The sequence below is a fragment of the Silene latifolia genome, unplaced genomic scaffold (assembly GCF_048544455.1).
Source record: "Silene latifolia isolate original U9 population unplaced genomic scaffold, ASM4854445v1 scaffold_79, whole genome shotgun sequence".
In the NCBI taxonomy this organism is placed as follows: domain Eukaryota; kingdom Viridiplantae; phylum Streptophyta; class Magnoliopsida; order Caryophyllales; family Caryophyllaceae; genus Silene; species Silene latifolia.
This window is the reverse complement of record NW_027413701.1, coordinates 3,615,086-3,631,116: the sequence shown is the minus strand read 5'-3', so window position 1 is coordinate 3,631,116 and position 16,031 is coordinate 3,615,086. Positions and strand designations below refer to the sequence as shown.

General features: G+C 35.6%; 2 protein-coding genes across 2 annotated transcripts; both read left to right on the top strand.

Moving 5' to 3' along the window:
• Window positions 1–458: 458 nt before the first annotated feature.
• LOC141640377 (uncharacterized) lies at window positions 459–1,589 on the top strand. The gene is made up of 3 exons (XM_074449182.1): window positions 459–522; window positions 629–919; window positions 1,021–1,589. The coding sequence occupies exons 1-3, from the start codon at window positions 459–461 to the stop codon at window positions 1,587–1,589; spliced, it is 924 nt and encodes a 307-aa protein (XP_074305283.1).
• Window positions 1,590–3,311: 1,722 nt separating this feature from the next.
• On the top strand, window positions 3,312–3,887 carry LOC141640376 (uncharacterized). The gene has a single exon (XM_074449181.1). It carries the CDS (start codon window positions 3,312–3,314, stop codon window positions 3,885–3,887), a length of 576 nt encoding a protein of 191 aa, XP_074305282.1.
• The last annotated feature ends 12,144 nt before the right edge of the window (window positions 3,888–16,031 follow it).

The following is a 16,031-nucleotide window of genomic DNA, read 5'->3' as shown; positions in this document are numbered from 1 at the left end:
AATCTTGGGTGCAACAATTAGGAGGAAATCTCTCATTGATTTCTTTTTACGCCGTGCATCAAAGGACCCGAGGTTGATTCTTATTCCTTATCGTTTCTCTATTGTATTTATGTTTTATGACGATATTCGCATGTTAAATTTACGTTATAGTCCTAAATTTAAAGGGTATTATACGGATATTTACCCACATGGAAACCCAAAACCCAACCTGTGAAACCTGCGGTGCTGAACCCTCAACCAAAACCTGCAGGCACACCCAGAGCACAGGTGGTACAGAAGAGTGTGTGTACACCTGTGGTCCAGCCGAGTGTAACTCCAATTGTTACACTGCTTCTTGTGTGCACAAAGCGAGTTGAGATGAGCTCATTTCCTAGAAAGATTTTTACCAGGATGATGAGACAGAGATAAATGATACCACCAACCTTCGCTTTGGAGTGTCTTTTCTGGATTCTTTAAACATGACAATATCTAGGAGTGTGAGTGCTGGAAAACGTGGTTTGAGAAGGATTCAAGCTGATAATGGTTAAGATGGGGTTTTGGAACATAAGAGGTATGAATAGCATGAATAAAGAATTAGAAATAAAGTGGTTTCTCAACCATAATAAATTTGGGCTTTTTGGCTTATTAGAAACTAAAATTAGAGGTAGTAATTGGATAAAAGTTAAAAACGTTGTTTGTGATTCCTGGGCTATTTGCACTAACAGTAGCTACCACAAAAGGGGTAGGATCTGGTTAATTTGGCAGCCTTCTCAGGTTGTGGTTAATGTGCAGCATGTCACAGCTCAATTAATACATGCTAAGGTGTTTGATAAAACTAGGGACTGCCAGTTCTGGTTTACCCTTGTCTATGGCTTTAATAAGGATAAGGATAGGGAGAGTCTTTGGGAGTCCTTAATCACACTTGGGAAAAGAGTAGACAGTAGATGGATGGTGTGTGGGGATTTTAATAGCCTTATGCATCTGAATGAGAGGATAGGTGGAGCTGAGGTGCAATGGCATGATGTTCTCCCTATGAAGCAGATGACTGTCACCGTGACTTAACTGAATTGAAGACTATTGGATCTTTTTTTACATGGAACAATAAGCATGAAAATGGGTCCAAAGTCTATAGCAAAATTGATAGAGTTTTGGTAAATGCTGACTGGTTGAATGATTTCCCTGACTGTTTTGCCAATTTTCTCCCTGAATGGCTTTTTGATCACTGCCCATGTGTGATCTACTTCCAGGAAGAAAGAGAGAGGAAGGGTAGTCCTTTCAAGTACTTCAATATGTGGTCTCTGGTGGATGACTTTCTTAGGGTGGTTGAGACACATTGGAAGAAAACTGTGAATGGGAACCCTATGTTTCAGGTTACTCAGAAACTAAAAACCTTGAAACATAGCTTAAAGCAACTGGATAGGCATAACTTCAGTGACATTGAGAATATCACCCATGTGACTGAAGTTGCTCTTGAGGGGTTTCAGAAACAGCTTAGACTTGATCCTTTGAATCAGGAAATTTGTAATACTGAATATGCTTGTTCACAGGAACTGAGAGTTCTTAAAACTTCTTGTACTCAATACCTCCAACAAAAATCAAAGGAAAATTAGATGGACGAGGGAGATTCTAATTCTGCATTCTTCCATGCTAGTATTAAACATAGAAGAATGAAGAATAGAGTTTACCAGATTAAGAATATGCATGGTGTGTTATGCACTGAGCAGAAGGAGATTCAGGGTGCATTTGAAGAGTATTATGGCACGTTATTAGGCACTTCCAAACCTGTAGAACCTGTAAATGTGAAGGTTGTCAGGCATGGGCCTTGCTTAACTACAGCTCATCATGATCTCCTACTTGCTCCTGTCACTGATGATGAAATTAAGACTGCACTTTTCTCTATTCCTGGTACTAAAGCTCCTGGACCAGATGGATATAGTAGCCAGTTTTTCAAAGATGCGTGGACCATCATAGGGAAGGATGTTATTGCTGCTGTAAAGAATGTTTTTAAGTCTGGAAAACTTCTGAAAGCTTGTAATGCAACTGTCCTCACTCTGATACCTAAGGTGGATGTTCCTGAGCATGTCACTCAATTTCGGCCAATAGCTTGTTGTAACACCATTTATAAATGTGTTACAAAAGTTATGTGCAATAGGTTGAATACTATTTTGCCTGAGATAATTAGCCCCTCTCAAAGTGCTTTCATCATGGGGAGGGACATTGTGGGAAATGTTCTTATTTGTCAAGATTTAATTCGACTGTACAGAAGAAAAGCTTGTTCCCCTAGAGTAATGATGAAGATTGACTTACAAAAGGCGTATGACTCTGTTGAATGGGCCTTCCTGAGACAAATGTTGAGTGCTCTTAACTTCCCCAGTCAGTGGATGGAGCTCATTATGCAATGTGTGAGTACTCCCACCTTTTCTATGGCTTTAAATGGGAATGTATTTGGGTACTTTCAAGGGAAACGTGGACTGAGACAAGGGGATCCCCTTTCCCCCCTTCTCTTCACTATTTGCCTAGACTATCTCAGTAGGATTCTATTGTGGGTTCAGAGGAGGACTGAGTTCAGATATCACCCACTATGTAAAAGAGTGCAGCTAAGTCATCTATGCTTTGCAGATGACTTAGTGATGTTCTGCAGAGGTGATGTACCATCTGTCTTGCTGATGCTGAGGGCTTTTAATACTTTCTCATTAGCTTCTGGTCTGGTAATGAATCAAGGAAAATCTGAGATTTATTGCAATGGGGTTGACAAGCACACCATGGCAATGATGATTAGGATCTCTGGAATGCACAGTGGCAAAATCCCTTTCAAATATTTGGGAGTGAACATATCTTCTAAACGATTGAGTGTAAATGATTGTCAGTGCCTGATTGATAATGTAACTACCAGAATGCGAAGTTTGGGGGCAAGAAAACTGTCATATGCTGGTAGAGTGGTGATGATCAAGGCTGTCCTAAGTACACATCACAATTATTGGGCACGAATTTTCATACTGCCAAAAACTATACTTGCTAAGATAGACTCCTTATGCAGGAAATTTCTTTGGCATAGCAATTATATAAAGGAGAGTCCAGTTTTGGTTGCTTGGGAGCAAATTTGTAAGGCAAAAAAAAAGGGTGGGCTTGGAATGAAAAATCTGTACTGCTGGAATATAGCTACAGTAGCAAAGTATGTCTGGTGGATTGCTCAAAAGACTGATCATTTATGGGTCCGCTGGATTCATGCAGTTTATATGAAAGACAAAGACTGGGAGGATTATGTACCTGGCAGTGGAGTTAGTTGGGCATGGAGGAAAATTTGATGGGTTAAAGACCTAGTTAAACATCATATGTTCAATGATACTCTTACTGATTATACTATCAAGCTTGGATATGGCTGGCTTGTTGATGAGGGGATGGATGTCTCTTGGCATGCTTGGACTTCCAACAGGCTGATTGTCCCAAAGCATGGTTTTATTATATGGTTACTGGCTCATAGACGACTCTTAACACAAGATAGATTGGTTAGAATGGGGATCATTCACCTGAATTGCTGCTACCTTTGTGGTGATGACAAAGAAAGTTTGGAGCATTTGTTTTTCCAATGCTCCTTCAGTAGAAGATGCTTGGCTTTTCTATCTGATTGGCTTCAGTTGCAGCTCCCAGATAAGAACTTTTTGTCATGGTGGGTGCAACTGAGGTGCAGATCTCTCCAACAGAAACAAGCGCTTGCTGCTGTGTTGGCTGCAGCAGTGTATTTCATTTGGTGGTGCAGGAACAAATGTCGAACTGAAGAGCTAGTTCCTATGCCAATAGTGGTGATGAAGAGATGCAAGAAGGATATTCAGATGAGACTAAGCAGTTGTAGGCATTTGTCTAAATTCTCAAAAACAAATGCTTGGTTTAACAAAATTTGTAGTAACTAATGATGTATGAGTGCATATGGCCTAGCTCAAAGGCAAAAATGTAAGGGGTGAAAAAATTGTATGAGTGGTTTTATGATCATTAATAAAATGCTTACATTTTCCCAAAAACAAAAACAAAAAAAAAAAAATCTATATTTGAATCGTGTTATGCATTGTTCATGCTTATAAACTCATAAAAACAGTAGAGACATGAAATAAGTGAGTTGTTTACACCCTCAAACTTACGTGTATTGATGTTTGCGAAATAGACGACTTTAGAGACGGTTTTCTCGTAGCGACTAGTCACAATCAAAGAAGTTTAAAAGAGTGCCTTAAAAAAGGATTTTGTTTTGAAAATATGTTGAAAATATGTTAATTTAAACATGTTGATTGATGAATTGAGTTGGTCAAATGGGTCGGTCGAATGCACGGCGACGGTACCAAACAATATGTGTAAGGCTTGTGTTTATGATCAGTAGGTCGTAAACACGTGTCGATTTTGTGACTTAGGAAGTCGAGTCTAGAAGTTTAAGGGAGAGGTGAAGGGGCGGACGCTCGCGTGAGTATTATGGTGTTTGATGATGGGTATTTATAGAGAAATGTGGGATGGTAGGTCGGTTTTGTTTGCTTAGAGGCTAAGCAGACGCCCCAAAGAGGCGCGAGCTACCTCGTGATGGAAATGGATGTATTGTCCCTTTCAATTTGGACGTGGCCTATTCTCCATCCATTATTGATTTGTGGTAATCAAATAGGATGTCGTGTAATAATACGGGCATCTAATAAGATGATTTTGGGTGTTACTTGAGGTAGGTGTTGTGTGTGCTTGACTCGGGTTCGACCCGTGTGAGTCGGGATTTGAATTTGGAGTCGGTTTTTGGCTCGGTGTCGGTTTTGACTCTAATTAGGGTCATTTTAAAGGAAATGACATGATAAAGATAATCATGGCATTATTTTCGACATTTGAGATATAGGTTGACTCAGGTTGACTTGAGTTGCGGGTTTCTGAGTCGGTTTTGGGTCCGAAGACGGTTTTAACTCTAAATAGGGTCATTTTAATGCAAATGAAGTTAGAAAACTTTTGAAATCATTTTTCATATTCGAGTAGTGCATTAAAATGTCTCATATATAGTCAATCCACGCACGCATATCAAAAACACGTTACAGTCCGATCATCATCGGGTGGTTTTGGAAGGTGCAGATACTGGGTATCTACAATAGGTCTTGGGTTCATCACTTTATAAAATTAAAACCTCATAGTCACCATCTTCCTCGATAATACCAAGGTATCTAGCAGGCTGGCGACTAACCCTTTCTGACCTCCTTGGTTCAGAGGGAACAATAACCGATTCAGACGTAGAAGAAACATCTTCCTGTATTGTCATATCAGTTTGTGGCTCTTGAACTTCGTCAAGTTCAAATTTTATCCCACTCTGTCTTCTAGAAATAAACTCTTTTTCTAGAAAGACAGCTTCACGAGCCACAAACACTTTTTTCTCGTTACTATTGTAGAAGTAATATCCATAAGTTTCCTTTGGGTAGCCTACAAAAATACACTTTTCAGAACGAGGTGCAAGCTTATCGTCAGACATGCTCTTGACATAAGCATCACAACCCCATACTTTCATGTATCGCAGATTCGGGACTTTTCCTTTCCATCTCATATGGAGTTTTGTCCGTTGCTTTAGTGGGACTTTTATTAAGTGATTGTACAGCGGATATAATGGCAAAACCCCAGAATGACTTAGGTAACTCTGTTTGACTCATCATCGATCGAACCATATCTAATAAAGTTCGATTACTCCTTTTAGCCATACCATTTAATTGTGGTATGTCAGGAGGAGTTAACTGAGATACAATACCGCAGTATTTAAAGTCATTGCTTAAATATTATTCCCCACCACGATCTGATCGTAATGCTTTAATCTTCTTATTTAACTGGTTTTCTACTTCATTCTGAAACTCTTTGAACTTATCAAAAGCTTCACTTTTATACCTCATTAAGTAGATATACCCATATCTACTCATGTCATCAGTAAAAGTAATGAAATAGTCATAATTACCTCTAGCAGTGACTGTCATTGGACCACATACATCGGTATGTATTAAACCCAATAACTCACTAGCTCGAGATCCTTTTCCTAGAAAAGGTGAACGAGTCATCGTGCCAAGAAGACAAGATTCGCATATACCAAATGATTCGAAATCAAAAGGTTTAATTACACCAGTCGACACTAGTCTTTTAATGCGCTTCTCGTTGATGTGTCCTAATCGACAATGCCATAAATAAGATTGATCGGGATCACCTATTTTGAGTCTTTTATTATCTAAATGATAAACATCGTTGCAAGTATCTAGAATATAAATACCATTGATTGAAATAGCTTGACTATATACAATTCCATTAAGGGAAAAAGTACAACACTTGTCTTTAATTACAAAGAAAAACCCTTCTGTGTCTAACACAGATACGGATATTATATTTCTAGATAGAGTTGGTACAAAATAACAATTATTAAGATGCAACTCCAACCCCGAAGCTAAACTAAGTACATAAATTCCTACTAAGACGGCAGCTACTTTAGACCCGTTTCCCATTCGGAGATCGACATCACCCTTGTTTAGCTTTCTTATGCTTTTTAGGCCCTGCAAATGATTACACAAGTGAGAACCACAACCAGTATCTAATACCCAAGTTGTATTTGAAGCATAATTTATGTCTATCATAAAAGATTCAGTTGGGAAATTACATGTCGGCTTCACAATGCCAGCTTTTATGTCATCCAGGTACTTTGTACAATTACGTCTCCAATGTCCCTTGTTATTACAATAATTACAAGTGTCTTTAAGAGGATTACTCTTTATAGGTTTAGGCTTGGTAGAGCAATTCGCAATTGCTTTACCTTTGCCCTCCACCTGAACGGGCTTCTTACCTGCGTTCCTCTTAAACTGCTTCTTCCCCTTCACATTAATCGCAAGCACATATTTCCTTGTACTCCCACTCAATCCCATGTCCTTCTCTGCTTGTACAAGCAGAGAATGGAGCTCATGTAAACTCTTTCTCATGTTTGTCATATTATAATTTACCCTAAATTGGATAAATCCTTTGACGTGAGAGAGAGAGTGGAGCACTCGGTCCACCACTAGTTCGTCGGGGATCTTACATCCCAAACTCTCTAAAGTTTCCACGTACTCAATCATTTTAAGTACGTGTAAACTTACAGGTTGACCATCTTTGAGGTTAGTCTCAAAGAAACGAACTGCGGTGTCATATTGAATTATTCTCGGGGCTTGAGAAAACATAGTTGAAAGTCACGAGAATACTTCATGTGCATCACGAAACTTGACACATTTCATTTGTAAAGCAGGATCCATTGAAAAAATCAAAACATTTTTAATCACGGCGGATTCCTTTTGATAATTTGAAAAAGTCTCCTTTACATCGGCAGTGGCCCTAGTACTAGGCGAAGGGGGAGAGGGATCGACAAGGTAGCGTAATTTTCCATCACCTGCGGCAGCTAATCGAAGTTGTTCCTCCCAATCTTTAAAATTACTACCGTCGGCTTTTAATACATATTTGTCCATAAAAGAACGTAGCCATGAATCTCTAGCTATGGTGACGGTTTCACTAGTAGAAGTCATCGTGATTACTACAAAGGAAATATAGGAAAGATTAACATTTATCGTCTAGAAATATTTAACTTGTGAAACTATTTAACAAGTTCCTATTTATATAATGATCTCCCACTGAATTATATAAATGATTCCAAGATCCAATTTTATATAAAAACGGGCACGGTGGACCGATTCAACCCATAATTATATAAATTTGGTGAGTCAACATTTTGACTGATTCTACTACTAGAACTCTTGGTTGACGGATTTTCTTAAAATCTATCTTTTAGCCCCAGAATAAATATGGGTACGGTGGACCGATTCAACCCATATTTATCCCGTTGAGTCCAACCAATTTTCACGTGTAATAACCTTTATTACCCTACTTACCCAACGTAAAAAGAGTGTACCTCGGTGATCCGAACCTACCTCTAATGAAGAAGGGATTCATAGGTGTTATTATTTGGTAAGGCTTAATCTCAATTTTAAACAAATGTGAGAGATCTTATCAATTTAATTTTCTATCACCTTTAAGTGAACAAATTTAATGAATGCTATACGATTAAATTGATAACAACAAAAATAAAACATGTAGTGACGATTTGGCATGAATGCATAAATGTAAACAAGTAAGTCCTAATATGGCCACCTAGTTAATCTAATTAACTAAAATTATTACATATCGGAAACCAACTCCTTGGTCCCTTGAGTCTTCATAAATTGGTCTCCTTCTTTAGGATTTCGGAACGCCTTTCCGAAAACACCGTCTTCATGAAAACTCCGTCTTTAGATGCTTCATCTAATTACTAATAATTAAATTACATAAGAATACCCTATTATAAAATTTGTAATAAAATTAAAATAAAAACTATTAATTAATTACAAATTAGGCGATACGAAATCGCAATTAATTACAAAACAAGTCGATATTCCCTTACATTACGGGAAATACCAACTTCTACCTATGGCCATATTAGGAAATATTACATAATTATAATGCTAAAAAAACCATTCATCCAAATGAATAATAAAATGCATTATGGAAAATAACATGCCAAATCGTCTAACTTACCAACAACGATCATTTGAGCTTGCTTTGACGGAATTTTTACCAATAAAAATTCATAATCAATTCTTAAAATAATTTTAAGACTTACTCATCATACTAATCTGGTATAATATCAAAATAATTATTCTCAATAATTATCTTGAATTTATATGGGAATTAAAACACAATTATATCAAAAATGATATAATAATTCACAATTATCATACAAAAAATTTCATTTAATTGAAAAATTTATGGAAAAATAAATTTCAAAGCCATGAACATTCTGGTATTACACCAAAAATGCCATGCAAGTGAAAACTTTTGTTTTTAAAATTTATTTAAAACAATTTTACAATTTAATCGGTAAAATGACAATTTTTATGATTTAATTATAAATCAAATCATAAAAATTGAAATGACTCAAAATAAACTTTTTTACATTTTGGAACAATTTCTAAGAGCTAAAATTCAAAATTTTCGAGCTCAAAAAATAAATCAATATTTATTTACAAAATAACCATTATTTACCAATTTTTATCAAATAAAAATCAATAAACTACCTAAATTAATCACATTAATTTAAAGTTTCTATTTTTCTCATAAATAGAACATGCATGTGGTTATTTCTAAATGAATATGTATAAAATTAACATGCAATCAATTTTAATTAACTCTTAATTAATTTTAATGCAGTTTTACTCAATTTTATGCCATTTTAAGTTATAAAAAGTGGAAAAATTTAACAAAAATCAAATTTTCATCCCATATCATCTTAAGCCAGATTATTTACATGCAAGACCATATTATGTGATAAAACTAATTTTATTAATTTATCTCATAAATTACTAAAATCGTCTTAAAACAACATGCATGTATTTAACAATGCTCTTATACCACTTGTTAGTTATTTAGACCATATTAAAACTCATCTTATGATATTAAAATTACAAATTAATTTAAAATGGTCTAAATATACATGCATGCTAATAAAAGTATAAAAGATGGTATTAAACCATCTTAAGACAAAAGTTCCTTACATTGTATAAGGCAAGTTTTGGGCACAACTCAAGGACTCCTTCCTTGATGTTGTTCTTGAGCTATTAAAATGGATGATCCTCCAAGACAACAAACCACCAAAAAGATGGTCTCCTAAGGATGCACCCAAGAATCAACCCAAAATACTACTATAATACTAACTAGATATATGCAGTAGTAAACCTTGTTTATTTGTATATTTTATGTACTAATAAATATTATTACTTTGATAATATTATTAGTTAATATTTATATATGTTTATTATATAAAAGATGAACAAAATAAGAAGAAAAATTTGGTCTTTAGGTAGTGTATATGAACCTAGACCAATTTTTCTTCAAATTTTTCCAACTAGAGAAATGGTGGAGTTTCAATGGTATTTATAGGCAATTTGAGGGGACAATTATAAGTGGAAAAATCCACCTAAAGGACACTTGTGATGTCCTCAAAAACCCAGTATATGTGGACTACTTTTGGTCCATTTCGGTTTTCGATATTTGCCCCACAAATGCTTATAAGTCTTATATTTAATTATCTTACATAATTAAATATTAATTTAATTTATTTAACACTTAAATAATATAAATTAACTACCAATAACTACTTAACTATTAAGTAATCATAAGACCATTTTATCAACATACAATGTGTCAATATTAACCCATTTAGCTAATTTTACAACCTCTTGTAAAATTTAATAGCTAATTAATTCCACCTCAAAACATATACACATATCGTATAAAATTAATTAATAAATTCTAATAAATTTATTATTTAAATATCACATAATTAAATAATAAATCTCCTTGTCCCGAGTTCGTAACCCGTTATCAAATAATACATTTACGTGACCAATTAAAAGTCAAATAATACAAGGAATTAATTATCTAGTATCTCATACAAACAATTAATTTATTCTATTTGGGCGTCATCCTATAGGTGTGACCTAAAGGGATCAGCTGATCACCGCCGTCACACGACAGTAATGTCAAACTCTAGTCAGCCAATCATTACCGATTAACGATGACCAGCTGACAAATAAATAAATAAATCCCTAATATTCCTTTTACGAGATTTATTATGTAAACGCACTTATTGTGGAAGACACTACTCCAACACCATACACCAAGGTGCCTTACCAAGACCACCTAATGCATGGAAGTGCTACCATCTCGGTTACCCGAGGCAATGTATATTAAATTGACCATAAAAGAACACACTTAAATAAATGAGTTTAAGTGATTATATAACCAAAATCCCAAAACAGTAAAGTGAAATACAACTGTTCCAAAATATCAAAACCAACTAAAAAAAATATAAGTTCAATGACACAGCAGAAGACTCTAGTGACACGTGGTGACTCGATCCCAGCTATTCCTCGCGCAATCCATCTCATACCTGCTCAATAACTGTTCACCATCCCCGAATAGATCACCACAGTTTTTAAAACAATTAACGGGGTCAGTTACTGATTACACAATACAAGATAAGCAAGATAACAATACATACAATTACCCAACTCCGTCACATCTCCAAACATCTGACTACACACTAAAGTGTGTAGCCCTTCCAGAATATCCATCGCAACAGATATTCCACATCGCCAGTGGGCGACCGCAGTCGTTCCCACCTAAGCCTCGCCCATCAACTCCGAGCGAAAACCCAAGTTCCTTAATGTGCACATCGCCCTTGTGACGGGAACCACAACGGGCGAATCAAGGGCGTGAAGCCACTCCCACAAGTGACTCCACTCAGCCAAGGACGCACCTCGCGAACCACAGACAAACATTATCAACTAACTATACCCCAACAATTACCAATCACCAATTCCAATACGATAAAGATCAACAACAATAAACAACCAACAACAATCAACCATCAAGTACAATGTAATCAATAACCGAGTAGGGAAACCCTACGTGGAAAGGCAATCACCAAGATCGTCACAATCAGTTAATCAAAACCGTTCTTCTATGAAATCACCTCTTATAATCACACAATCATATAATTATTATCTAACAGTCACAATACTCCCAAAACCCCCAAAATACCCAATTAGGGTTTCAACTAAAATCAATGAAACGATATAAAAATCATACTAGAAGCTTACCCACGATGCGACGATCTCAACGGCGTAAAGAACTCAACGATCCAACGACTCTAGCCCTTAGGATTTGATAGCAATGAGAGAAGGGGAAGTTACGTAACTTTTCTCTTGTGTAAATTGTTTAGAAACAGTGAAAAAGTAAAAAGGAATTGATAAAATAACTTTATATAACATTCTCACGTTGCTATCAAAACCCGGCAAAACAACCCGTAAAATCGACTTACTCGATCGAGTAAGTCACTTACTCGATCGAGTGCCCCATACTTGATCGAGTGACACCTACTCGATCGAGTACCCATCAGACATTATACTGTTTCGAAACCAAAACTCACTTACTCGGCAGAGTAAGCCTTACTCGATAGAGTACCCAACAGTACCGAAAACCGTAGTATTACACCTACTCAGTTGATTGTATAATTAATTTAAGATGTGGTGATTATGATTGTATTGGCATTATTAGTATTGTTGTTAGCTTGTCTTCTTGTTTGTTGGAGTTATGGTGGATTGGCTACCTTGGTGAGGTGCATCCTCGGCTGAGTGGAGTCACTTGAGGAAGTGGCTTCACGCCCTTGATTCACCCCTTGTGGAACCCGTCACAAGGGAGATGTGCACATTAATGAACATGGGTTGTTGCTCGTTGCGATGAGCGGGGCTTAAGTGGGCAAAGCTGCGGTCCCCCACTGGCGGTGTGGATTATCTGTTGCGGCAGCAATCTGGCAGGACTATACACTTGAGTGTATAGTAAGATATGAGGTATGTTTGGAATTGGAGGATAGTTGTATAGTTGTTGTCGTGGTTGTTTATTGTATATTGCTTATCTTGATTATTTAGTGAACTGACCCCGTTGTTGTTTTACAAAACTGTGGTGATCCATTCGAAGGTGGTGGGAAGTTGATTAGCATATACTTCTGTTGATAGCTCGCTGGATCTAGCTGGGATGGAGTCATCACTTGTTGAGTCTTTAGTCTTCCACTGATAGTTTATACATCAGTACCTTTGATAGTTTTGGTTGTAAACAGTTTTGGTTAACTTTAGATGTATCTTGTTTAAACAGTTCTATCTTTTAATAAACGTTCTTAGATGGTCTATTTGATATACTTTACCTCGGGCAACCGAGATAGTAGCATCTCCATATGATAGGATGGTCTTGGTAAGACACCTTGGTGTGTGGGGGTGTGACAGTTTTTCTGTGCAGGTTTCCAGAAGATGAGTAATACGCGAGGCTTGACTCGGAGCGGGAAAAAGCAAGTTGATAAGGGGGTGGTGGGAGTCTGAAGGCCTTTGATTGGGAGGAGGGTTTTGTTGAGAAAGTTGTGACTAGTCGATGCATATTGGTGGGAAAATTGTGGGCGTCCCGAGCAATTAACGTAAAAGCGGCTATCGACATTATGATCAAACTATGGAACTCGTCGAAGACTGTGGTTGGTAATGTTATCGATACTAAGGAGAAGACTTTTGTGTTTCGATTTAATAATGATCGAGATAGGACGAGGGTCCCTGCAGGGCAACCATGGCATTTTGATCAGTTTCCTTGGTGTTTTAATGAGCCAAACGAGGCAGGTAAACTATCTGATGTTCCTCTCAACCGTTTCCCTATTTGGGCACGAGTTTACGATCTTCCTATCTCGGGACTTTCTAGCTTGACAAATGCCCAGAAGATTGCTGCTAGTTTAGGACAGTTTATTGATGTTGAATTAGGCCCTAATACTGAGGTAAATAGGTCAATTAGGGTTCGCGTGTTATTTGATATTCGACAAACGCTGAAACTTCATATTCCAATTAGAATGAAAGAAGGAAAATTTGTCAAATTTGATGTTAAGTATGAAAGGCTTCCTTTTTATTGCTATGGGTGTGGAGTCATTGGACATGGGGAAAAGGATTATGAGCAGGGTTTGTATGAGGACGAACATCTTATTTACGAGGATTGGCTCCGTGCGTCACCATGGAAGGTCACTAAAACTTCTCATGCTGATGGTATGGGTAAGGCTCGCCGTGATTTGAACTATCTGTTCGAGAGGGAGAGGCAAGAGGATTATGAGGGGGATGTGGTGAAGATGATTGAAAAATTACAGGCCGTCGCATTTGATTTACGAAAGAAGAAAGAATCTGCTTGTAAGGAGGGACGTAACCAGAAGAAGGGAGTGCAGATCAATGAGGGGGAGGAGTGTTGGGAAATGTGTCCTCAACAATAGTGAGATCACATGATTTAAATATCATTATTAAATCTCATTTTAAAGAATACAATTAGGAAGTATTTTTACTGTCAACTGGTCAACATATATCGGTAATGATTGGCTAACTAGAGTTTGACATTACTGTCGTGTGACGGTGGTGATCAGTTGACCCCCTAGGTCATACCTATAGGGCAATACTCTTAATTGATCATTTAATTAATCGTATAATGTTACGAGTTAATTAAATTACTTGAAAAATTGACGGACGATTTTGGAAGTAAAATTTACGTATCAAATTGAAATGTGATTAAATGAGATACGGTCTGAATAATCGAATTGTATCATTACTCGGATGAAATTATTGTTTACAAAAACAATTAAATTTGAATGAATTATTATAAATACGATTTATAAATTGGTAAAATATTTTGGCACAAGTAATTATGAAATTACTAAGTCGATTTTTGTATGTGACGTATTTTTATTAATACGTTGATTTTTAACATGATTAAAAATTACATAACAAATTTATGTCACATATGACATGTGACATATTGACATTTGACAAAAATAATATGGATCTCATATTATCATATGTGCCGAAAATGGGAGGTTGTTTAAACAAATATTGTGTTTGTTTAAGTTAGTGGTAAGCATAATGATAATTACTCTAATTTAGGCATGCATACCTAGTGCCTTTTGTGTAAGAGCACAAAGGTCATGCATAGGCCATTTCCCACCACCCTACCCGGTTCTCCCTTTGAAAGAATAAGGAGTTCTTTTACTTATTATCTTTATCATTCACCATATGTAGTGTGTGGTTAGATAATTATTCATTCTTACTTGATAATATAATTTTTAGAGAGATAAAAATTTCATCCTTCCTTATCTATTCTCCTACCCGGTTTTAGGAGCAATACCAAATATTTTTGGTTCAAATTTTTCACAAGATTAATATTATACTAGCTCAAATAATATTAATTAGATTAAGAGTTAGCTTTGGGTATTATTCCTAAGGAGAGATCCTACACTTGGATCTTGTTCTTCCATTAAAGGAAAGCTCAAGAACAAAAGAAAAGAAGATTTCTTTTGTGCCCATTGAACCGAAATACCATTGTAAGAATAATGATTTCTTCTCTATTTTATTATATTGTTTGCATGCATAAAATCCGTTTTAATTTTATGACAATTAATTTATAACATATATGAGTATGTTAGTTTGTATATGAATCTACATTTCCTTCAATTGGTATCAGAGCCACGGTTGTTTGCATGCAAATTGGTTAAAAGTTTTTCCGAGTTATAAGAATAACAAATAAAACTTGTAAAATTTGTGTTATTATGAGATATCACGAAATCAATCCATGCATGTTAATATTTCTGGTCCTAAAATGTTTTAGGATATTTTGGTTAATTTTTCGGATTTTTATTGTTCATATTTTACTATAATGACATTTAAATGTGATTTTATGAGTAAAAATGACATTTTTGGTCTAAAATTAGCTATACTTCGAATTTTTCATTGATATTTGGATATGTTGTCACATATATTATTTTGAGATAACCTGTAAATTTTCATAATTTTTGGACTTGTTATGCTCGAAAAATGAATTTCTCATTATTAAATTCGGATTTAAGTGAAAAATAGGTTAATATGAGTTAAATTTCGAATCTGGTCATAGAAAATTAATATGTTGTCACATGCAATTTTACAAGATGTGTGTAAAATAATTGGCTATAAAGAAGTCTTTTTGCATGATTTATGAATTTTTGAAGAAAAATAGCATAAATAGTGACATTATTAGTGAAAATTAATAAAACATAATCTATGACTTAGGAAAAACGTCTAATGTTGCATTTTATTATCTTTTTCAGATCTAAAATTGAAAAGTTAGTGAAAATAATTTTTCCATGTTTTTATGATTATTTTATTAAAAATCGATAAACCGCAACATTGTTTTTCCGGTAAATTTTCGAAATTTTTAACCTAAGATTTTGAACATTATGAGTGTCATGGAATTTTTCCAGAATGTTCATGAGTTTAAATTTCAAATTTTGAATTTATTTGAAATTTTGTGATTTATTTGAAGTTTAATAGCTTATTTTGTAATTTTTAGTCCATTTATGAACAATTTTATAAAATATTGGTTAATTATGGTCAAATTATTAGTGAAGACTATATTTT

Excerpts from the sequence above, each read along its gene's own strand:
- LOC141640377 (XM_074449182.1), top strand. The coding sequence starts at position 459 with ATGACAATATCTAGGAGTGTGAGTGCTGGAAAACGTGGTTTGAGAAGG. Across the intron at positions 523-628 it reads AAGGATTCAAGCTGATAATG|AAACTAAAATTAGAGGTAGT; the intron begins GTTAAGATGGGG and ends TTGGCTTATTAG. Across the intron at positions 920-1,020 it reads ACTTGGGAAAAGAGTAGACA|ATGACTGTCACCGTGACTTA; the intron begins GTAGATGGATGG and ends CCTATGAAGCAG.
- LOC141640376 (XM_074449181.1), top strand. The coding sequence starts at position 3,312 with ATGTTCAATGATACTCTTACTGATTATACTATCAAGCTTGGATATGGC.